This window comes from Triturus cristatus, chromosome 8, assembly GCF_964204655.1.
Source record: "Triturus cristatus chromosome 8, aTriCri1.1, whole genome shotgun sequence".
Classification (NCBI taxonomy): Eukaryota; Metazoa; Chordata; class Amphibia; order Caudata; family Salamandridae; genus Triturus; species Triturus cristatus.
Window position 1 is genome coordinate 156585622 of NC_140591.1, and position 26238 is coordinate 156611859.

The 26238-nt window shown below is 40.8% G+C and overlaps 1 protein-coding gene across 1 annotated transcript in view; it reads right to left on the reverse strand.

Annotated features, from left to right (window-relative positions):
- LOC146801737 (uncharacterized) overlaps positions 1-26238 on the reverse strand; it is a 103422-nt gene that overhangs the window by 22912 nt on the left and 54272 nt on the right. The window contains exons 5-9 of the mRNA XM_085621214.1: positions 19749-19968; positions 12946-13083; positions 4535-4672; positions 2333-2413; positions 348-460 (exon numbers count right to left, since the gene is read on the reverse strand). Of these exons, the coding sequence (XP_085477340.1) occupies positions 348-460; positions 2333-2413; positions 4535-4672; positions 12946-13083; positions 19749-19968 (690 nt within the window). The remainder of the gene's footprint in view (positions 1-347; positions 461-2332; positions 2414-4534; positions 4673-12945; positions 13084-19748; positions 19969-26238) is intronic.

A 26238-nucleotide genomic window follows, 5' to 3' on the forward strand; every position in this document is an offset into this window, starting at 1 on the left:
ATATTTTGCATGCTGCCTGAAAACTGGACGCACAAGGAACTCTGCGGAAGGTGTTTTGAAATGTTTTGCTAAACACCTGCCCCTCTTCCCCGGGTCAGCATCCGGTGCTGCTGCACCATTTGCACTGCCCTAAAGCCGCCCCGGGGTGGATAGACGCCTTCCGCAGATGGGGCAAATGTGCCATGTGTTCTGTATTGGTGCCAGAACTGAATTATTCAGGTGTACGATGCACTCAACCATCGCAAACTTTTACCTGTTTAGTGAGTTGTGCATTTTGTTATCTGTTGAGAAAAAAAAATAGACAGGAATAAAACAAGCAGGGGATATACATATAAATGAATACTTACATCCAGTGTGAGCGTGTTAGACATATTTGCATAGGCATTACTAGCTGGGTTATACAGCTCCGCAGAAAAGGTCCAGGATTTGAACAGAATATTGCATGCGAATGCTTGTTTACCTGCAAGACAAAGGGATTCAAGTATTATTCTTCTTAGAGGCTGCGCCTCAGATGACAAAAGGTCTGTCTACGTGTGCTGGGATCTTGGTCAATGAGATCCATCCGGGCTTGTGGATAATTGGGGCTCGCACTGACAAACAGCGAAGAGGGTGATGTGATCAGACAGCTTACCTCATAGTTTATAAAGAATAGCACTACAGAAAATGTGGATGGAATTTAAGGTTGTGCCAGTTTGAGCACAACGGGAACCAGGTGATTGTTGTTTATATCAACAAAAGGGACGATTTAGAGTTTGGTGGACAGAATTCACTCTGTCGGGAGGACATAATCTCTGCCATCCTGAAAGACCTCTGCCCAGCCCCATGAACATCTCCATACATTTACAGGAATCGCGGTCATGGCCCTAAATAGGGCAGACGGTGTAAAGCCCCTGCTCGGTCGGGTCCTCGGAGGATGTCGTCCATCGACGGAGCCACTGGGGACTCTGTTCACAAAATACTTAGGGGCAGATTTACAAGCCCCTTGCGCCACTTTTGCCTCACTTTTAACATTGGAAAATTGACGCAAAAGTGGCGCAAGGGGCTTGTAAAACTGCCCCTTAATGTTTGCCCATCTCTAAATGATTCAGGAGGACCAAAGGTTTGGTGGTCAGGGTACCCTGTCTGACAAACTCTAAATAGGGCCTGACGTGTCTGTTTGTCTGTCTGGCCATTTATCAGCCGGACCTCTCCATTCATCCGTGTGGCTCGGTATCTATTGCTTCTTGAAAGCTCCAGTGGAAAGTGTACTATCACATCTATTCCCAATGTTTAGTGAAAGAGGATAATTAACTGAGGCAGACTCCCAACTACATGGTAGTTAGCACATCAACTCTGGCACTGTCTTTCTTTTCGAAACTTAAATATGACATTGAATCACTGGATAAGCGCTCGGCTAATAATTCACTAGAGGTAGAGCTTAAGAGTCCGCCCATCGACAGGTACTTTGGTATTGAATAATCTAAAAAATACATGAGTATTCAATCCACTAGAGATGATCTACGAACTCGAGACAAACTTTGGGGCACATCAACAAGGGCTTTATCTCTGCTTTTTTGGCTTTAAAAGCCAAAAAAGGAGAGATAAAACTAGCGCCCTATCAACAACAGGGTGCTAACATGCAAATTTGCATGTTAGCACCCTTTTACTCTACGCTTCCCCTTGCATCTCTAATGAGATGCAAAGGGGGCGTTCCAGAGTAAAATAATAGGAGAAATGTCGCTAAGCGACATTTCTCCTATTATCAAGAATGTCGCTAACCCTGTTAGAGACAAAAAAAGCAGCGCTAACCACGGTTAACGCTGCTTTTTTACGTCTGGTATTTTTCTGATTTAGCCATGATATCCTATGGAAGGAGGATATCATGGCTAAGTTTGCCTGTCCCTATCAACAAGGTAACGTGAGATTATTCTGGGTTTCCAGCGATAATCTCATGTTGGCCTGTTAGCGTGAGGATTTTTATCGCTATTGAGATAAGCGTTGCTAATAGCACGCTATCTCAGCGATAAAAATTCACGCTAGCCGGCGATAATTATCCTAGCGCTAAGTGCGCTTAGAGATAATTATCGCAGGTTGTTGTTGATATGCCCCCAACCCACTTACCCCATTACAGATAAACCGTAGCAGAAATATTCAACAAAGATGCAAGAGACCTGATTGATGCCAGATTTTCAGGTTAATCACCAAATATCTAAACAATTTTAACTTAGAATTCTTTTTTTCTAGCTGTCGGTTATGTGGAAATTATATGTTGTACCTCTTGAACCTATGTTTGACACCCCTGAAAAATACTATACACTTAATTAAAAATTATGAAAAAAGAGCAATGACTTACGTAAACATACAGATGGTTTGTTCAGAAAACAGTAACTCGTGTTTGTGCAGAGTGTAGTACGGTTGAAGCACATCACAGGATCTGGAAAACACAATGCGGTGGTTAATAAAATGCATAATTTATTTTGACGTTTGGTTTATAGAGACGCTCTCTTTTGGGAAATTACATTTTTCAGTTTTGCAGCTCAAAACTTTGCATTGAGAATAAGTTATCCACTATTTATCTGGTCATTGTCAACTTGCTGCAACGTAGTAAAATGTTGTGTCATATTAAGCACATTATTATGCTTAACAGCTGTAAAGTAGAATACAGCCGTAGCATAGCTGTTATGGGCCAGTAAACTCTTCTCATGATAAACATGTCCTTTGCACAGTTATTAAATTCCTCAATACTGTGAAAAAGCCCATCCTCCTTCAAAGAGGGAAGCCAGACAGTCCCTTGAAGCAGAGGGCAGAAAAGGAAATACCTTTCCACCTCTTTCACAGTGGCCTTGCCCTCTCTTGAGTCCTGGAATTCTCTGACGCTGGCCTCAGAGTAGCAGGCATGGCATGTGTATCTGCATAAGTCTATTGGTTCTGCTCTATCCGATTAGGGGTATAAATAATTAGCCTTAATTCACCCACGGGTGGATTAGTATCAACTCTATTAATCTCAAAGCCACACAATATGTAGGAAAGCTGACTTCAGATTTATATGGTTTACCCACATTTCATTTACATTTCAAATCTCATTTTCGTGACAGGCACCAGGGAGTTATGCACGATTATTTGGGTCAAAGGGACATTTTTAGGAAAAGTGCAACTTCTGGCAGGGCCTATTGTTTTTATTCTTGACATACCGACATACAAAAAGAGCACATGAAATACAAACTACAAAGCCACAGGTGCAAATAGCAAGCAACTGGGATCATTATAGAGTGATAACTTTTTTTAAAGTGAGTTACTGTGCCATCGTCGCATTGAGGTCTGGAAGAGAGGTGGTTGCGCTAAGTAGGTGGGAAAAAGCTGAAGATGTGCCTGAGACCCCGTTTTTGGAGTATGCGTGCTACAACAGCTTGCAGCTACCTTATGAGGCTGATCAGTGTGGAGGTAGTCAGTATGACAGGTGAAGACAATACTTGGAAATGTGATAGACATGTGGGCAGAGAGTGCAGTAGTTGAAAGAGTCGTCTCCATCACTTGGGGGCAGTCTTAGGTGTTGGGAACAATGTTAACTGGACTTGTCTGTACCTTTCTACAATGTTTATAGTAAGTTTTCATTACTTACAAGAGGTGATTAAATATAATAGATGCAGGACGTGATTTACAAAGCGAACACGTCAGGGTGGGATCCTGGGTGCAGGCTCTCGGTAGAGATACTGGATGGAGCAGAATACCTTCAGTGTGGAGCGGTGGTGCAGAGGGGAACTACCAAGTGACAGAAGGGAGAGGGGGGGTCGAAGATGTGAGGTTAAAGTTACCAATGAGGAAGACAGAGGTGTTTGGAGAAAGAAAACAGAAGAGGCTGTCAAGTTTGAACAGGAAGGGGCATGAGATTGCAATGAATAAATGAATGAATGAAAGCAATTTGTTAAGCACACAGCTACTGCAGAGGAGTGTCCCGGCGCTAGTCTGACAAGATCAGAACATCCATTTACAGTAACTTTGAAGAGAAAAGATGCTTTTTAGTTCCTTTTTAGAGCAAACCTCACACTGCGTAGCATGCAGAGCGAGCGGAAGCTCATGCCACACCTTGTCTTCCAGCACCAAAAAGGAGCGACCTCCTACTCTCGCCAAGCAGAACCTGGGTATTCCCACAAACAGATCCGTAGACAAATGAAGGGCTCTACAATGAAGGATTTTTGTAGCTAAGGTAGTTAGGCCCCCAATTGTAAAAGCCTTGATGAATGAAAGTTGAGGTTTTAAACAAGATCCTCTACCTAATGGAAAGCCAGTGCCATTCCTGTAGGTATGAGGAGACGGATACCCTTCTTAAGAAGCCCAAACTAAGCCAGGCTGCCAGTTTTTGGATTGTCTGAAGTATCCTGATCCTATAATCAGGCACACACATACACAAACAATTAGAGTAGTCGAGCCTAGAAGTAATCAAAGCCTGGGTTTCCATTGGCAACAGGTCTAGGAATGTTATAAGGGAATGCAGCAGCCCAAGCAGATCCAAGACAGTATATATCTCTCACAATTGCTGCTCTGCTAGAAGGCTTACCTGTACATCTGGTTCCTGGATTTGTCGGGCTTTCATCTTGTATGCTTTTGTAACATTCACATTTATAACTTCCAATGGTGTTGGTACATTGTGCCAGAAAGGAACAGGCATTACTGCCATCAGTACATTCATTTATATCTATCAAGAAAAGAAAAAAGGACATGAGAATAGAACATGAACATGGTGTATGGGTTCAGTTTTTGTAGCTCCTTCCCCAGGGCTTCACACAAGTATGGTTTTGAAACCGCAGCTGGTACAGACCATGGATCATACATCTTGATCCAAATGACCTTTCTGATTGATATTCCCATTATCAGCCTTTTACCCATGAACAGTATAGCTATATTTACTTTATCCGCAGTATGGATAAGGATCAGTGATGCAAGCCACCACAGCAATTTTCACCGAGTTGCGGTGAATGGCCTAATGCTTCTGAGTTCTAGTGAGAGCATACATGCTGTAATGCGTCCGTACCCTTGGCCTTTAAAGGAACACAGAGCAAAATTGTTATGGATGGGTAATTAAGGAGAGCACTAATTCTTCCCAAATATTTTCAGTTATTCATAGCATTTTATATTTGTGCTTAGCCTCCTTCTACCACCTTCCAAATTTTGGCAGAACTGGGCACTGGAAAATCAAGTAGTTTATTCTGGATCATACTGTTGAGTGTTGAAACCATGATACAGTGATGTGATCTAAAGAACACATTCACACCCTACAAATTAACATCCAAATGATATCTCATTTTTCCTTAATCCAACCCAAGGGACCCAGGGGGAATATTTACAAGTAAAGTGGCGAAGCGTGACGTTAAGCCAAGAAGGCTAACAACACGCTCCGTCACTTTAGAAACGAAGGGCTGCACCATATTTACTAGAACATGGTGCAGCCCTGCGTTTCCACCTGCACTGGCGCTAAATTTAGCTGCCTAGCGCCAACGCAGGCACTCTTGCACCTGGTGCAAGGGTGTCTGCGTTGCAGGGAAAGATAGTTTATGTGCAAGAAGGTGTCCCGTCCTGCACATAAACTATCTTTAAATGGCGTTTTGTAACTTCTATGTATGCTGCTTAATGCCGCACACATTGAAGTTGCAAAACGTAATTTTTTTAAATAATGGTTTATGTGCAGGAATGGACACCTTCCTGCACATAAAAAAAAAAATTGTGTTTTGCTGTTTCCATGTGTGCTGCACAAACATTTCTCCTCGTTTCACCAGAGTGAGACCAGGTTTCCCTGCTCTTAATTTAGGTACTTCCCAATATTTACGCCACCCTTGTAAATATGGGGCAGCATCAAAATCAATAGGTGTTACGGTGGAACGCCCACAGCAACACCCATTGCCCTCCCCTTTCACGCTAAGTACACCATGATAGGGTGCCTTATTTACAAGTCAGCGTTAAGCCACATTAATGCCTGGAGATCCGCACCGTCCCTAGAGCACCTTAAACAACTAAGATCAAGGAGGAGTAATTACAACAAACACATCAGAATCTTAAAAGCTAATTTCCTCAAAGATCAACTAAACAATGCTCGAAATCAACCAAGAAAACTATTAGAAATTATTAAACTTCAGTCTGCTCAACATCACACCGACTCCTCAGTAGGCCCCAACCTGCAATCTAACTGCAACATATTTGCAGCCCACTTCTTGGAAAAATGCAAAATGATAGAAAAAGATCTCTATACAGCAAATGAACAACTCCCATTGTCGCCCCCACCTAATCCCTCAAGGTTCCGCCTATCTCCTAGCATAAAACCCTTAAACAAAATGCTGAAACTCTCCAATATCCATTACCACATGTATGCGGATGATACCCAACTATACCTAAAAATATCATCACCGGATGACATCCGTCTACTCAACACAACTTTATAAAAAACCCACATCTGGCTGACAAAATACAACCTCAAACTCAATGCACGCAAGACAGACTTTCTCCTAATCACCCCACCACAAGGACAAGGTGACATAGTAAACTGGATGAAACACCTAACAGCCCTCAAAAGCAAACCTCACATTATCGGTGCCACAAGATCACTGGGGATAATACTCAACAAGAATCTCAACATGAGGGAACACATCAGCACAGGCACCAGAGGAGCCAACTTTCATATGAGCATTCTTAAAAAACTAAAACCCTTCCTTAACGACAACAACCTAAAAACAGCCGTTCAATCTCTAGTTATACCCAGAATAGATTATGGGACAACCCTATGTGGCTTGCCGAGATCGAGTCTGGCTTCTTTAAGATCCTCACTCAACGCGGCTTCAAAAAGAACAACCACATCACCCCTGATCTAAAGGAACTGAATTGGCTTCTTAATTGGGCAAGAGCGCATCTAAACATTGCATGCATGACACACAAAGCCCTGCACCTCAACACACCAAAGTATCTAGCCAATAAACTTGAATTATCAGGCAGCAGCAGAACTCTGAGAAGCACCAACACCCTGCTATTGAAACCGCAAAAATTTAGGAAAAAGAAAACCTACACATGCACCTTCTCTGGCCTAGCACCTAGGATATGGAATGCCCTGCCCCAAGCAATCAAACTGAACCCCTCCACCACCTCCTTCAATAAAGAAGTCAAACAACTTCTAATGAATAAAACTCTCTCCTGATCCCAGCCCTGCTGCGATTTTATACCAACCAGAGGCTGCTCATCTACCATGATGTGTGATGAACTCTAAACGAGAATGACTAACACAATCCTTACCTTCAACGAGAACCTACAACGTATACGATCTCATGTTAGATACTCATTTATGTGTGACTAGCGCTCAACTTTTCTTTTGATGTAACTTTTGTAAAGCGCTCAGATACCCTCATCGGGTTGAGTCTGCGCTATATAAAACTTTATAAATAAAAATAAATACATAAACAAGTGGCCTAACTCTCCCCTGTAAATAAGGCGAAGCCCCTATCGCCACCACAATGCCCCCAGGTGTGTCATAAATTTGACAGAGGCCCTTATTAAGGCTACGGTGGTCCATTGGACTGCAGTAGTCTCAATGGTGGTCCAACAAATGCTGCACTGAGGGACCACCTGCACGATTACAACTGCGGCAGTCGTACTGCCACCAGAACACCGGCACGGCTGGGATCAAGGATCCCGTTGGACCAGCAGTCTTTCCCTGGGGGAAAAATGCAGGTGGTGTGGCAACCGGCACAGCCGAGTATATTTTGAGTTGGCTCACTGCCACCCTTTTCATGGCGGTGGCACCTCCATGGAAAGTTTGGCAGTGAGGCTTCAAAGGGGGCTCTGCAAGGGGCCCCTCTTGCGCCTGTGCACAGGAGTGCATGCAGGGGGCCTCATGTTGTGCCCCCTGTAGATTTTCACCCCCAGTTCCTGCACTGGAAGGAATGCATGACATGGTGCATTTCCTCCTGTGCAAGAACATGCATGGCAATCCCTCTGCACTGCTGTTTAACCCCTTCAGTGCCCATGACGAGATGGTCTCGTCATGGGCCGCTGTTGCGCTGTGCCCATGACGAGACCATCTCGTCATGAACTCCGCCCGCTAATAGAAAGCCCGGCACAGGGCGGGGAAAGGACGTGGCACACAAGGGGTTAAGGCTCACAATGAGTCGTTGCCCACCTGCCAGACCACAAAATTACTTGTAATCTGGTAGGCGGGTGGCAGTGAGTTTCAGCAGTCCTGGAGCGGAGCAGTGGCGTGCAGCCAGCTCCATGACCACCGAAACTCATAATCAGGCCCCTAGTGTTAAGCAATAGGTTATTCTATATTGTGATTTTGCAGTCACTGGATTTGTGTGTATATTTTTCATCAATCCATTCATTTTTTAACAAATTCATAAGATTTTTATAACCTTTTATATATTTTATAAAACATAATTTCTTTATTGCTATGAACTGATGTATTTTTGTAGACTTTAAAAAAACAATTAATTTGCTGAGATAAAAATGTACATGAAATGACAGTGATTATGAGTTTGTGGCATCTAAGTGCACTTGATTTGGTTTTGAGCAGAATTATGTTTTCTCAGTTCTAGACTATAATGCCCAAATAGAGGGGCAATACAGCAGTTCACATCATGCTTCACTTTTAATAATATTGCTAGCCTTTTTTTGTTAGTTGTCTTTTATTCTGATGCTCTGCCATACCTTAGTCACATTAGATAGGAAATTACATAGATAGGATATACATAGGATATTTGAAAGTGTGACTGCAATAGCACAGTTCGTAGTGGCTAAAATGCTTCTATCTGCATTCTGTAGTCCTGATACCAGGGACAATAAGCACTCTACTCAACAAGCAAAGTTATAAAACTCTGTATACTTTCTTGAATTGTAAAGTAAAAGTTGGTTGGTTGTATTTACCAGACCCTTTACTGTGTATGATCAATGGATGCCTGTACCTAAAAAAAAACCTTCTTCTTCTGGTCATAAAAAGGTCCCAAAGATGGACCATTATAACTGCTGCATGATTACTAGATAATGCCATGTAGTGACGGTCTTTCCTAATAGACTTCATGTTCATTTACTACGATGGGAGGGAAGAATATCGCTCCTGAATAACTTTGGAGTCCAATACCATGGTCAGAATATATTGACGGCTAAAATCTTGTGAGACATGATATAAAAATATATGTGTATGTTTTTTATTTTTTTGAAAATACGATCAACGTTAAGAATATAGTTTAGAAAAATATTGTGTTTTTAATATAGTTTGATTAATATTGTGATGTGTATATTTATCATTATATTTTTTGCTAAAATTAGTTTTTTTGTTAGCTGTTATTTTATACTTTTTGTTGTTTTGCACACTTTGTTGATAGTTATGGGTTCGGGTGGCTAGCACTACAATGTTTTTTTTTGTAAATGTAATTGTTTTGTAATTTCACATTTTTATATTCATTTTAAATTAACTTCATAATATGTATTTATGAGCTCATTAAAAAAACAGGGAAAACATATTTCAGATTATTTTATATACCTTTGTATATTATTGGGTAGAGTGTCGGGCTTACTAGGGGATAGGGAAGATAATTTTTCTTTTTTAAATATGTTCTTTGATATAAAATTAATGCATTTCACATTTGAATTGCAATTTTTTTATTGTTTTATTTTTGCCCACATCTACTAATATTTTAGTTTAATTGTTTGTGGACAGAGGTTGGAATAGCAAATTTAACATATCACAATTTTTAAACTTTAAAAAATGCTTGTGGGGCAGGAGTTAGAATAGTAATCTTGACCACTCAAATATATGGACATTCCCCAAAGTATGGGATTTAAAGTTAGAATGCTAGATATGACCCTGTTTTTATTTTCACTTTCCTCAGTGTTGGTCGGATTCTAATTAGAGTAGTATATCTAGCCCTCTCATTCTCCGTTGTTGGTGGAAGTGAAGTTAGAATAATACATTTGACACTTGCAATAGATACGTTTTTCCAAATGTTCGTGAATTGTTTTTAAAACAGTAAAGCCATCTTCCTCTCCTCCAATTAATGTACCTTCCCAGTGATAGTAGAACTGGAGGTTGAAGAGTAAATGTGATCCCATTTTATATATCTCTCCATGTCAGTCATTGTGTGACTAAGACAGGAATAGTGAATTTTAACTTCTTCATTCATGCACTTTCCATATGTTTGCGGGACTGGAGTTATAATAGTAAATGTGCCCCATCCTCAAATTCATGGCGCTTCCCCAGTGTTTGTGGGTGTGGATTTAGAATAGTAATTCTCACTCCCCACTGTTTGTACTTTTGCCAACATTGGTGGGCCTGGGCTAAGACTCTGACCTCTTTTACTTATAAACTTTCCATAGTGTTTTCTGGACTGACATGATAATAGTAAATGTCACCCCCTTTATGCGCCTTCAGCAATGTTTTTAAGGCTATAGGGGCATATCAGCAAGGCGAGGCGATAGAATTATCGCTGCTTTTGCGGCCGTTTTTGGCCGAAAAGCGGCGATAATTTTATCGCCTAATTAGCAAGCTCACGTCAACGCGTGAAAACTTGCAATAGCGTAGGAGTTCCTAACGCCCAGCTTTGCATCTCTAATGAGATGCAAAGTGGGCGTTCCTGACCTGACATGACAGGAGAAATGTCGCTAAGCGACATTTCTCCTATCATCAAGCCCCACGCTATGAAGCATAGCGGCAAGAAAAGTAGCGATAACCCCTGTTATCGCTACTTTCCTTACGCCTGCTTCAGGACTGACTTAGCCATGATATCCTATGGAAGGTGGATATCATGGTAAGTTTGTGAGTCCCTATCATCAAGCTAACGCCACATTGTGTGAGATTATCGCTGGGTTTCCAGCGATAATCTCACGTTAGGCAGTTAGCGTGAGGATTTCTATCGCTTTTGAGATAAGCGTTGCTAATAGCACGCTATCTCAGCGATAAAAATCCACGCTAGCCGGCGATAATTATCCTAGCGCTAAGTGCACTTAGCGATAATTATCGCCGGTTGTTGCTGATATGCCCCTTAGTTCGGTCAGTAAATGTAGGCCAGCAACTCTAACCACTTCTCCAGTGTTTTTTGCTTTATGCCCTTTCCCCACTGTTAGTGTGACTGGTGTTGGAATAGTACATCTTAATCTCATAAAATGAATGATTTTATTAAGTGTTTGTAGAATTACTAGCCCTTACTTATATAATGTCTTAAAAGTTGTTTCTATGATAAATGGTTACATTATTTTGTAAAATGTTATTACGTTTGTTAAATACCTTTAGATAGATAGAATATAATAAAATGATATTAGTTACCTTTCCATTTTTAGGGTTTGAGTGCATAATGCTTTTATTTTGGATTCATCCATTTTAATTTCAAATGTTCATATTTCCTATAGAAATATATATTTCTAAATATGAATTTGCGGATTACCTTAAATCAAATGTTTCATCCTGCTGATGACTGCAACTTTTATGATTGAAGCATCAAGTAACTTTATGATTTTGTGAAATGTGTATGTGCTTGATTGGAGGTACTTGTTGTGTATAATCACAGTTGCAGTTGAGTGTGGGTGGCAGGTGTGCTGCGTTGTAGTGTCCATCTCTATCTTTGAGAAGGGAACATGGAGTTTGTGCGATGATGAAAGGAGGTGACAATGATCCTTAGGGTGGATAGACGAGAAACGCCAGACTGTTCCATGTGCCAATGTAGAAAACTGGGTAAATATATCAGGAGGCAATGGGTATTTTATCGGATTATGCAACTTCTCCTGTCCCTATGCACAAAAAATAGCAAGTTTACACTTGTAGATGTGCATCTATATCTGAGTGCATTTCCTACTTTCAAGTTTCTATGAAGATACCCTGGAAGTCAAGTGATATTCCAGTCCCATTCTCCCTCGATGGAGTTCTCTGTAAAGGCGAAATCGGACCCACTTTGTAAATGTGCATTATTTAAAAATGTCTCCAGGTGGGAAACAATTTTGCCACGGAGGAATATCTTCCACTATGCCCCCTCCAAATATAGGGGTGGGGAGTGATTGCTTCCAATTCCCACCCTGAAAGTGTATGCCTGCAATATCCTGGAGTAAAGATACAGCCCTTTCCTGGCTGGAACGGGGAATGAGAGGAGTTTGTGAGTTTGTGAATGCTGACAACATAGATACTTGTAGGAGTTCACAAACTTCCAAGGCTTAACAAACCTTGAACTGTCCAAAACACCCATCCCCCTTCCCCCCCCCCCTTATGATTTACGGGGGCAGCGGCAGCTCCTCCATAGGAGCGGAGAAGCACCACCTCCCCCCCTCCCCCACCCCACACACACACTATTCTGCAGAAAGTGGAAAATAGAATGGTAATAAATGATTTTATTACCATTTTCTTTTTTACTCTCTGCTGAACGTGTGGGGGCGGGGCCAGTGCATCATTGCTGCTGATTGTCAGAATGAGGAGTGGCCACTTCAGTTTAAATATGCAGATGTAGCTTTGGTCGGCCATCTTACTACGGCCAGCCATACATGCGTAAGTCAAACCTCGCCAACCCAGCTCTCATAGACAGCTGGGTTGGAAAGCAGGCACAGGCCTCAGCAAATTAATAATTCCCCCCCTGTTTCCACGTGCTTTATTTGGGAGAAGAAAGAGGAAGACAGTTAATGACCCTGTGCATTTATTTATTTTTTTCTACTGCGTACTTTTTTACAAAAATGTGTTACACAATAAGCAATCAAGAAAATAATAAAAGTGTGCTTTATGTTGGGAGACTCGTTGTTTTTGTATGCCTGACATACTGGTTTTGTATACGTCAAAAAGACTTGCTCACTGGTAGACTTGCACATGTACTGTGAGCACCTTGGATAAAACCGAAACACCCCTTTAAAGCGGACACATTTATTTGTGGCATTAATAAGATGCAGTATTGATTTTGTCAAAAAATAATTCACACTGGTAACTGTGCACTGACGTTTGCCTCAGTTGTGTTGCCTTCTTACCTTCACACAATCGGCCGGGATCTCCTAAACTGGTGTCTTTGAATCCAGATTTACATGCACAGTCATATGTTGCTCCCACTGGTGTGCAAATGGCATTTCCAGAGCAGTCATTCAGTCCTGGTAGACAACTATTAGTCACTAGAGAAAAAACAATACATTTATATGTAATGTGCCCAGGAAGGCAAGAATGATGTGTGTGTATCATGGGACCTGGTTTGATTCTGAGCAACTAGCACAGGCCTTGCTGTCTTCCTAAGGGTTCTAGAATGCAAGTATTAAACAAAATATACACGTGTTCCATAAAACAAATCTGTCCAAATTGAAAGTGAAATACACTATAATGCATGCATGCCTTTTAGGGACCACCAGGGGTCGCAGCATTTGCGATGTTTCTTGTGTCCGTAATGTCAATGAGTCTTTCCATGCAGAACGGTGATAGAATTCTAGTTGCCACAGAAAATGGAATTAACTTCAAATCTGCATTCCTTGAGACGTAGAAGATGGGTGGATTTTGGAGACATTTTTTCTCAACTTAAGATGGACACGAAAGTCCAAAGTTAACATGAAAATTCACTTGCATTAAACTTTGAAAACTGCAGACAGTAATCATAATATTTGTGAGGATGTAATGACGTTTGAGTGAGGAACACCACATACACCCCTAGTTATGAACCTTCATGTACCATCTCATATACCCACAAGACCCAGAGGTTCCAGATGAACAATCTCCTGAATCCTCAGAAGGACTGGAAATGCCGACAGTTGATCATTGGCCATGTACCCTGTGACGCAGTAGGTGATGTCATTTAGGGGACATTATGGATTCTAATCCATTCTGCTCTATGCATCAGTTTTGTGAAGAGCATGGCTACCCGACATCAGGCTTCCCAGTGCTATCGGTCTGTTTGGAGTCAGGGAATTAAAAGATTAAAGATATCTGCAACGAATTAGGGTAATAGCTAGGTCTTCAGTTTCTTTCTGAAAATCATGAAGTTGTCATCCATTCTTAGGCTAGTAGGCTGGGAGTTCCACAGCCTAGGTGCACAGTATGTAAAGACCGACCTCCACGCCGCGCTCTCTTAATTCTGGGGACAGTAAGAAGTTCAAGATTATTTGACCTAAGGCCTCTATTGTTACATTAAGGGGTGATCAGTGGATGAAGAACATGTGGACCCGTGCTGGGTGTTTCCCGAAGTATGATGCATAATGCCTCAACTTGTACGCTGCAGCTTATGGGCAGCCAATGAAGAGCCTGGGGGGCTGCACCTGCTGACTGGGTTTTTGGAATACCGAAAACACAGGGATAAAGGGATTCCAGCATCTCTACATCTTCATTTTGTACATATCTAGAAGTTTGTGAAGATATTTATAGATTGATGTAGGGTTATTTCCTTAGGGTCAAAGGATCTATGTCACTACTTATTGTGATGTCATTATGACAGAGGTCTTGTGATATCACTAGATGTGATGCCCCTAATAGTATAAGGGAATCTGGTATTGTTTCACTTGTGCTGCACTTGTTAATTTGAATTGACACCTGCCAAGGCCTTACTTTAGAGTACCAGAACTTTCATGACATAAAGCTTGCCACCGGCGAAACATTGCGGCACCACTGAGATTAACATTTAACCAGGATTGCACCCTGGAGATATTGAAATTGTGAATTACCGCCAGTGCTAGGAAATAACAAACAAAGTAGATACCGGCAGTGGTAGATAATTCCTGGTGTTAAAATCAGTACAAGCACCACACACTCCAAGCATTTATCAGCTAAATTATTCACACCGTGGCAGAATGTACCGCGAGATAGTACAACTACCACCGGTCAAAATAACGTCCTGTTTCAGGGACACTGTAGGACAACACACTTCTAAATTCAAGCATTAATGGTTGGTGACCACACATAACCATAGCTTCTGGCTGGGGCAACTGGTTACATGCTCTACTCATTTTAGGACCGGCTCTAAGACAAGCTTAGTTTAGATGGCAGAGTCCAGCAATGCTGCCAGTAATACTTTCTATAATTCGAGATTTTCTGTCTGTGTTAGTTTTGCCCCTGGCAGTTACCCGATTAAGTGAATTTTACTTTAGGCTGTGTTTTTCCATTCCTTGGAGCCTATTATTTACTACACAAATTTACACAATTGCCTCTTGATGAATTCCTACTGAACTCTGGTGAGAAGGATCAAGTTTGATTGAGATCCGACAAGCAGGTGAGACAATATCTCTAGGACTCCTTAGAAGGGTAGCCCAGTAGATTCGGTATGACTAGATTTTTCTTGGATGAGGCAAAATGGTAATCAATTTGACACTGGGTCCTGGGATCAGTGAAAACATGCAACAATTGCATGTCCACCACACACAAGTCCTGTAATGCTCTGGTACCGCTCATTTTCTGGGGCAGTATACAATGGGGCTAAGTAGCATGGGACTGAGAAAGTAAAGAACTGAGGAAAGAACTAGTTTATGAAGCATGAGAACAGGTAAACCTGCTGTACATGAAACACTGTCTTTTGGCAATTCTGTGATAGCTTGAGCCAACACATTTTTGCTAATACAGAGAAGGCTGGTCTGCTTTTGTAATGCTAATCAGCCTTTTATCTAGGTTGTCACTATACAAATACCAACTACATGCATTAAACTTACAATGGTGTGCACAATTGCATATATTTATTTCCCAAAATTGTGTGAAATTTCTGGAAAATTATGCAAGAAATACTCCAAATGCAACCTCTGGTATCCCACATTAAAATTGAACGTGAGAGTATACCTGCAGCAAAAAGAAATGCAAAATTTCCCACTGATATAACATCCAAAAGGTGACGTAGTTTGCAAATGTGAAATTGACCGAATTATGCAAAACTTGTACAACCCTAATGCAGTCATCATACCTACTAAATGTTACCTTATACACAAAAGTTCTGACCTCATAACTCAAATAATGGAAGACGATTACAACATATTCCATAATATAACCTCCTATTGGTAAATTCTGGAAGTGGAACAAAAACCTGGCAGCACCAAATTATAGATCACTCCTGCATTCAATCTCCAATTGACCGGTGAAAGCAGGGAATAACAGAGTGTGCTCTTAATACACCACCAACATGAATAGCATGGGTGTTACACTGCACACAGCACCCTAACAATGCTCTTGGTAATCTGCTAACAATGTTCTCATGTGTAGTAGCCTGAGTGATTGAAAGTGGTGCATGCCCTGTAACAGAACAGAGAGAGTTGAATGCCTGTGTGGTGGGCTAACATAGTCCATTCATTTTTCAGAAAAGCGAAATCATGAATTGTAAGTCAGATTGTAAGTCCTTCGACTTCACCGAGACCCAGGACCCACCACAAAACTCCTGCCACTACTTCACTACACCCCAAACCCTACAATGCATCCTCCTCAACATCCGCTCCCTCCACAGACACGCCACGGAAATCTGGGACCTCCTCGACAGCACCACTCCTGACGCCGTCTTCTTCACAGAAAACTGGATGAATGCCACCTCGGGACCAGACACCGCTATCGCCATTCCCAAGGCTACATGATCACCCGGAAGGACACCCTCCAACCACCCCGTAGGAGGCATCGCCCTGACACACAAATCCAACCTCCACTTGAGCACCTACAATGATGGGTTCACAGACCGGATTGAACACCTTCACTTCAAGATACAGACCAACCCAACCACCACCTTCTGATGCACCCTCATCTATAGACCCCCCCAGACCCTGCACACCTTTGTCCGACTCAATCACCGACATCATCACCACGCAAGCCATCACCTCCACCGACTACACCTTGGTGGGAGACCTCAACTTCCACCTCGACAACCTCCAAGACCACAACTCTACCTCCCTCCTGGACAATCTCCTCAACATCGGACTTAAACATATCATACCAGAACCGACGCACTCAGCAGGACACATCCTCAGCCCTTTCTACACAGCAAGAATCTCCATCACCTTTGGCCACACCTTCGAACTTCCATGGACGGACCATCAATGCATACACTTCACCTTCTAAACAACAACCACCCACAAACCTCCACTCCAGCTCCTGCGTAGGAACTGGAACAAGATCTCCGACGACTAGCTCATCGCCTCCTTCAGCAGCTCAACTCCAGCCATCATGGATGATGATCCAACCACCGCAACCCGGACCCTGCACAAATGGATCACCGACTGCGCCAACACCATTGCCCCCCTCAAGAAGACTACCAACACACATGGCAAGAGAGCCAGCTGGTTATCCACCGAACTCCGAGAATCCAGATGAACCTGCAGACGTCTTGAAAAGATTTTGAGGAACTCCAAAAAAACAGCTAACCTGGACAACTTCAATGCAGCCACCATCGGACACCACAAGCTCATCAGAAACACAAGGAAGAAAGTCCTCCAGGACAGAATCTCCACCCACGCTCACAACAGCAATGAACTCTTCAGCATCATCAAATATTTCACCCAACAGCGAGACAACCAATATATCCCCCTCCCAGGACACCTGCGACAAACTCAACTTCTTTTTCCACTACAAAACCAAGACCATCTACGGCAACTTCGATGACGGCCACTAACATGCAGAACCTACACCCCCCACTCCCGACACCCCACAGCCTACACTCGACAGCTGGACCGCCCTCACCATTGTAGACGTGCTGAAGACCATGGAGTCAACCCACACCTGGGCAACCATGGGCCTCTGCCCCCACCACATCTACCACAGAGCCACCGACCTCATCGCTCCCAAGCTTCGACAAATCATCAAACGCTCTTTCGAGAACGCCTTCTTCCCCAATGACTGGGAACATGTTGAGATCAATCCGCTCCTGAAAAAACCATTGGTGGAGCCCACCAACCTCAAAAACTTCAGACCCATCTCCCTACTCCTGTATCTGGCGAAAGTCATCAAAAAAGCTGTCAACAGTCAGCTTGTCATCTTCATTGAAGAAAACAACATCCTCAACACCTCCCAATCCGGCTTCAGGAAAAACCACAGCACCTAAAAAGCCCTCCTTGCCCCAACAGACGTCATTCGCTCCCTCCTCGACAGAGGGGAGACTGTGGCCCTCATCCTCCTGGACCTCTCGCAGCCTTCAACACAGTCTTTCACCACACCCTAGCCTGCAGACTCCACGACACAGGGATCCGGAACAAGGCCCTCGACTGGATCCGCTCATTCCTCTCCGGCAGAGCCCCGTGGGTCAGACTCCCACCCTTCCTCTTGGATCCCACACAGACCACCTGCGGAGATCCCCAAGGATCCTCCATCAGCCCCACCCTGTTCAACATCTACATGGCCCCGATCACATCCATCATCAGATCCTACAGACTCAACATTGTATCCTACGGAGATGACACCTAACTCATCCTCTCCTTATACGAACAACGTTTCTAAACACAACATTCAAGAAGGAATGGGAGCTGTTATCAGGTGGATGAACAACAGCTGCCTACAACTCAACTCGGACAAAACCGAAGTACTCATCATGGGCCCACACCCCGATGCCTGGAACAACACCTGATGGCCCACCGCCCTCGGGAAACCGCCCTCTCCCACGGACCACCCACGCAAACTCAGAATCATCCTGGACTCCGAATTTAAAATGGACCGCCAAATAAATGCTGTCTCATCCTCCTGTTTCCACACCCTCTTGACTCCTATGACCTTCAATTGGATCCCCCTCAAACACAGGAAAACCATCACCCACGCCCTCGTCAGCAGCAGACTTGACTACGGCAACGCTCTCTACACCCAAATCAACAGGAACCTCAGCCGCAAACTCCCGAACGTCCAGAATGCCTCCGCCAGACTAGTCCTCAACCTACCACGTCACTGTCACATCTCCCAACACCTGCAGACTCTAAATTGGCTCCCCATCAAGAAGAGAATCACCTTCAAGCTTCTCACCCATCCTCACAAGGCCCTCTTCAACACGGGACCTGCCGACCTGAACCACCGCCTCTTGTTCCACGCATCCCAAAGACCCCTCCGTTCAGCCCAGCTCTCCCTCGCTAAAGTGCCACACATCAAGAAGACCAGAACAGGAGGTCACTCCTTCACCTATTTTGCAGCCAAGGCATGAACACCCTCCCACTCCACCTCAGACAGATGCCAACACTCTCCAAGTTCAAGAAACACCTCTAGACCTGGCTCTTCAACGGACCACCATAAACTTCCAGGATTCATGCACCCCTTCCCCCCGGCCAGGAATTTGAGACCATATTGGATGAGTAGTTGCACTTAACAAACCCATGATTAATTGATTGATTGAACTTTGGGGCAAATAAAGCACCACAAACCTTTTGTTTCAGGTGGCACATTAACTTCAAATTGACACGGTGCACAAGCGGTGACACATGACCATGCCATCTGAGATAAAAGAAATGAGAGGGCACTGGGTTTTAGAAGGGAAGTCTGTCCTTAAAGATTTGCTAAGGATTAAGTAAATATAGCAAAAAATAGTTTTTAGAGTTGTAAAAATTTTATGTCATGTTTAGAGATAGCGCTACGGAATTATATACCCTTCATTAGACCTAAAGGTGATATTGCAGGTCATCAAATGTGGTCAAACAGATCTTCATTGACTTTCAATGTTCTTATTACATACAACAGAGCATGCTTCAGCCATACATGTTTCAATGATACTTCCTACAATCCTAGGCAATGATGATCTATTAAAAAATATAAGACAAAGTAAAGCTAGAGATTGGCAACCATGTTATGTTTAGATATAGAAAAAAGCCCCTTATAAGTGCTACCATTCAGCATTTTCACACTGACTGCCCTGCTGATGCCTTACCATCAATGAAAGTGTCTTTCAGGTCCACTGTAAAAGCAGTGCTTTTGTTCAGGGCCCCAATATAGGCATCAGAAATTTCGGCCAGGGTCGCATTTCGATCTGTGCTCATCACAATCCTGAAGTTGACCACCACACTGCCACGCACAAGACTGATCACTTCAACGCGCATCATTCCATTGTCCAGTAATCCTCTAATGTCTAACGGAAGCAGCTTCTTTAGCTGTAACAAAAAAAAGAATGTATGTTGGAGGGTCTGGCTTGCCATTGCCTACATGAGTCGTTCACATTCTGTTGCGATTACGAGCCTACTCCGAACAAATTGATACCGGACTACTGGCTTTTGAGTCTAAAAATAAAATACAACACATTGAAAATCCATAACTATGTGGCATTATCATCATGAACATAATATTTTTGCAGCACTTAAAAACTGAATAGTTAACCCTGTGCTACAGGCAGTTACTCAACTCAAAAGTGCCTGCATCAGAATACACATGTTTTTAGCAACTCTCTGAATGGGATTTGTTGCTCTGTCAGTCTTAAGTCTTAGACATGATAATATCCCCTTACTTTTCCATGCTCCTTAGGGGACATTTTTAAAAATGGTTCATCAGTGAACTTGCTCAAGGGAAGATAATTATTTAAGTCTGTTGTTGTAGGTTCTACTGCATTATGTTTATCGAGGAGACTGTTTAGAGTCTTCAAAGAAAGTCCAGTGGTTATTGCCAGAGATCTTAGTCAAAGTGTGCGGTCACTACTATAAACATCCAGACAACTGAGAGCATGAATCCTCTAAGTCAGTGGCTTTCCACGAAGACTAAGCATGAAAGATTCATGCCAGATGTTCAGGTTAAAGAGCATTATGTAAAATAATTTAATTCTGATACTTTTTATCTAAATTTATCTTGTTAAGATATCCTGAAACCAAAGCATTGATTAGTTCATCCCTAACTTCAGTGTCCTCCTGTGTATAAGTGCACATGCCCAAACTACTGTCCGCCACAATAGCTAAATGGGACCAAAAAACAGTTGCTGACTGTACAACTGTGCTGAACCCAATGGTGAGACCTCATGCATATGTTAATTTCTTTGATCAGCACTTTTAAAGAATGCTCTGTAAATCTTTGTCTCGTTGAAGAGACCACAAGAGATCCACCATGCAGCTATCCTTTCAATCAGCTAAAGATGTTGTCTACTTGGTGTAGACTAGATGGGATATCAGAATTTTTAAGACATAGAACTATAGATGTTTATTTTCAACAGCAGAATAAATTCTGCTATTAAGAGCTTTACCAACTGAAACAAAGAGACAGCAGTAGTCAGCGCCAAGATTCCAGTGGAATACATTCACAATATTTCCATCAAGGTTCAGCAGATATCCCTTCTTTCTTGGTTTACTGATAGAATATCAACGCCTAAAATATCCCCATACACAAGTATTGAGTCATAAATATCGATGTAAAAAATATTGACATCCTATACTTATAATGGTAAGTATAAAAATCTCGAGAAAAAAATCTCGATGTAAAAAATATCGATGCACAAAATCTCGATTTCTTTATATATGTAAAAAATAATGTTAAATATATTAAATAATAAAATTAACTTTTAAAAACTATTTGGATTTAGTATACATTTTAACAAATATAAGAAATGTAATAAAAAAAATTGAACATACATATATAAAATGTTATATATATATATGTATTTATATATATATATATATATATATATTTACTTTAAGATTAATAATAAACTATTCATTTTAATATATTTTTACATTTCATAAATATATAGAAAGTTACAAAACATATATATATACATACACCTATAACATAAAATCTAATAAAAAAAAATATTGAAAATTAAAACATTAAAATATATAATAGTCTTTAAACTTACATATTGCACTCCATTAAGTGCAACAGTAGGGAAAATGTTGGATAGTGGAGGGGTAAAAATTACTATTCCCACTCCAGTGAGTGCAACAGTAGGTAAAGTGTTGGATAGCGGAGGGGTAAAACTTTATATTCCCACTCCAGTGAGTGCAACAGTAGGGAAAATGTTGGATAGCGGAGAGATAAAAATGACTATTCCCACTCCAGTAAGTACAACAGTAGGGAAAGTGTTGGCTAGCAGAAAGGGAAAACTTACTATTCACATTCTAGTGACTGAAACAGTAGGGAAAGTGTTGAATAGAGGAGGGGTAAAAATTACCATTCAGAATCCAGTGAGTGCAACAGTAGGGAAAGTGTTGGATAGCGGAGGAATAAAAATTACTATTCCCACTCCAGTGAGTGCAACAGTAGGGAAAGTGCTGGATAGCGGAGGAGTAAAAGTTACTATTCCCACTCCAGTGAGTGCAACAGTAGAGAAAGTGTTAGATAGCAGAGGGGTGAAAATTAGCATTCCCACTCTAGTGAGTGCAACAGTAGGGAAAGTGTTGGGTAGCGGAGGGGTAAAAACTACTATTCCCACTCGAGTGAGTGCAACAGTAGGGAAAATTATGGGATAGCGGAGGGGTAAAAATTACTATTTCCACTCCAGTGAGTGCAACAGTAGGGAAAGTGTTGGATAGCGAAAGGGTAAACTTAATATTTCCACTCCAGTGAGTGCAACAGTAGGGAAAATGTTGGATAGCGGAGGGGTAAAAATTACTATTCCCACTCCAGTAAGTGCAACAGTAGGGAAAGTGTTGGTTAGCGGAAAGGGAAAACTTACTATTCCCACTCTAATGAGTGAAACAGTAGGGAAAGTGTTGGATAGCGGAGAGGTTAAAATTACTATTCCCACTCCAGTGAGTGCAACAGTAGGGAAAGTGTTGGATAGCGGCGGAGTAAAAGTTACTATTCCCACTCCAGTGAGTGCAACAGTAGGGAAAGTGTTGGATAGCGGAGGAGTAAAAGTTACTATTCCCACACCAGTGAGTGCACCAGCAGGAACATTTTTAGATAGCAGAGGTGTAAAAATTAATATTACCATTGGAGTCAGTTCAAAATTAAAAACAAGCAAAATATACTACAACACAAAAGATTTAAAAAAACAAAAAAAGAAAGCATATATAAAAATGTTAAAACTTTACAGAAGATAAAAACATATTGTAATGTTAAAAAGATCTAGCAAAGCCTAGAAAGATTTTTTTAAAATTAAAAATAAATGTACAACTATTTTTAATAGAAAATATTTATAATCAAAAACATTAATTATTACATAAGTGTAATCTGTTTTATTTCCTACCCTATAACACCACATAATTCACTACACACATCTCAATTTAAAATAAAAATGAACCTCCATAATTAACATAATTAATTATCAATTAAAGACATTTAAGTAATTAAAAAACAAATTAAAACAGATAAAAATGTATTTACTCATCAAACGTTACCCCTATAAAACCGAAACCCACCCACAAAATAAAAATAAACCATTAACATAAATATTTATGAATTGATGAATTAATATTAATGATCAACTAATTATTAATCATTTAAACATAAATAACTTTCCACCCTCTACCTCAATAAACACTTCAACCCACACCTACAAATTATTACACAATTTCCATAACTAACTTAACATTAATAAATTAACATCAGTTAACAACAACTTATTAATTAATGTAAAATGTATTACTTCTTACCCTTTACCACTATAAACCCCATATCTCAAATCTAATATTAATTGCACAATTGTCATATTTAAATTTTTAAGTAATGAATCAGCATTAATTAACAAATAATTATGAATTAAATATAGATAAATTACTTCCCACCCTATCCCCCTATAAACCCCACCACCCACTCCTAAAACAATAAAACAATTAATAATAATTAACAAGCAATTAATAAATAATTAATAATACATTGTTTCCTACAAATAACACTACAAAATGTAAATTGAATAAATATTATTAAATACAAAATATTAATGAATTTATTGTAATCAAATTACTTCCCGCCCTATTCACTCATAAACTCACAACCCACTCCTAAAAAAAAGACACAATTAACATAATTACCAATTAATTAATTAATAATAATGAACAAACAATTAATAAATTAATAATACAAAATAAATTCCCACAATTAACACTATAAAATGTAAATTAAATAAATATTAAGAAATAAAAAATATTAAGAAATGTATTGTAAGTAAATTACTTTCCACCCTATTCCCATATAAACCCACAACCCGCTACAGAACTAAAAAACACAACATTTAATTCAAATAAAATTAATAACTACTAAAAATGTAACATAGATTAAAAAACAAAAGCAATACTTATAGTTTACATACTTTTAAAATACATACTAAAATGCATAACATTAATTAAATCATCGATATTTTAAACAACTATATTTTTGCAAACGATATTAATGACTTCGATATTTTCAAAAACGATATTTCTTACTTCCAAGTCGATATTCTTAACCATGATATTCTTATTGTCGATATTTCTCCATCACGATATTTCCAACTCGATATTTGTGTATGTCAACATTTTAAAACTAGATATTCTGTCTGTGCACTAACTCATACATTTTAACCATGTTTTCTTACTATCTGTCAAATCCTAGGATCAACAATAGGTAATGTTTATGCTTTTACGTCAGTATCATTTATTAGATTAAGCAAATAAGGACTGGAGCACACTCCTTCATGACAGTATGAATTAAAATAATTTTCCTGAAATATATTTTAAATCCGGTCGTCAACTAAGAACAAACCATCCAGGTAAAACTGCAAATAGTGAACTTAAGTCACGCATGGCCAGCCGATATAAGCTGCCATTTTGGTGTACTATAGTGATCTTGACAGATATATGGGCAAAAGCTTAGCACGTTACTTGTCCTAACACAATTACAGAAATGTTGGCATTACTGTGAATGGCCTGATTCTAATGAAAAGGTTGTACAAGATTCTAAATTTGAGACAAAGATGTACAAAACAGCTGTACTTCTGGAAGCCATGGGACTGTGGCACCTCTGCCGGCTTTTTTGGTTTCATTATTCAGGCTTCTTTGCCGAGATTGCACTAAGGTCAAAGGGAGGACAATCAATAAAAGGCTGCTTTACTTATTGAATACTTATTAGAATTTTAACTCCGTCCAAATAACTACTGTTGCATCTATGTATCTGTAGCATTAAAGCTTCCAGTGTATCACCTTATACTTTTGTCCCAAAGGAAAGGCCTGCTTCTCCCAAAGGAATGGCCTGCTTCCAGTAAAAAAAAAACATATATCTCTCAAAACCAGTAGTGGACACTGAAATGTCACTTCTACATCATGCTCTATTAGTTGCTGTACCTCTTCAAGCCAGGTACTGATCATTTTAAAACAGCAAATGTGCACTCTTTTTGTCTCCCACATCTTCCTTGCTTTTCTCCTACAGGAGAGTCTACTAAGGTTTCAGAGGGGCTTTCATTCAATCACAAATGACTATTCAGTGTCTCTGCTTTGGAGAATTGCCAGTTTGTAGGACGTCTAGATCACCCAAACCCAAGGCATACCACATATCCTCACACTCAGTACTTTTAAAACTTTCCTTTCCACATGCACACGTCATGTTTTCAATACCCCATAATTTGGGTTTCATGGGATAGCCGATATCATACTTTTCATCACAGGCCACCATTCCAGCAAACCATCAAATGGTCTTCTTCAGTCAGCACATGCAAGAGTCATCTCGTACATCATCTTATGCACAGTAGCAATTGCACTTTCAAGCACAACACCAGCATACATGATAGAAAATGCTATTCAAATGGCAAAAGCATGATTTTAGTGGGACAATAAATACTGAGAACCTCTGCACCAAAAGCTGGGCCCTGGTGAAACAGAATTATAGGAAGTCAGCTAGTTGCTTGATAGGTTTCCACTTGTTCTGTATTCTGTGTGGTCTGTGGTGGTCAAGGTGACTATTTTGAGTCTCCTGGAATATTGTAATGCTATTTTCTTGGGTGCCCTCATTAGTTTGCTGACAAAGTTCCACTGCCTACAAAATGTGTCTGTCAAGTTGTTCCTTGGTTTACCATGACCTGTATTTGTGTCAACTGCACCTGTTACCAGAGTCTGAAAGGATAAGCTTTAAATTCATGTTGTATGCTCACAGGGCGTTGTACAATACAGGACCCATTCTCAGGAAAAGGTTCACTCACATCACCTTTGGCAGCACTCTCAGAGCCACTAATGCATCTTTGGTGGTGGTCGCGAGGTTTAATCAATTGCAACTAAGGGGTAGGTTTTTCTCTGCCTCGGTCCAGAAGTAATCAATCAGAAGGAAGGGCCTTGCTTTGGCAGGTACACTAAGGAAATCCAGCTCAAAACTAAGTGGTCCATCACTACTTCCCTTAGCTCAAGTCACCCAAGCCAAACGTTTACCAACGATAGCCTATGGCCGTGAAATATAGAGGGGCGGGTATTCAAAGATCCTGGACAGCACAATCATAACAGCGTACATAATTATTTTTGGTTTGCTCAACTACACCT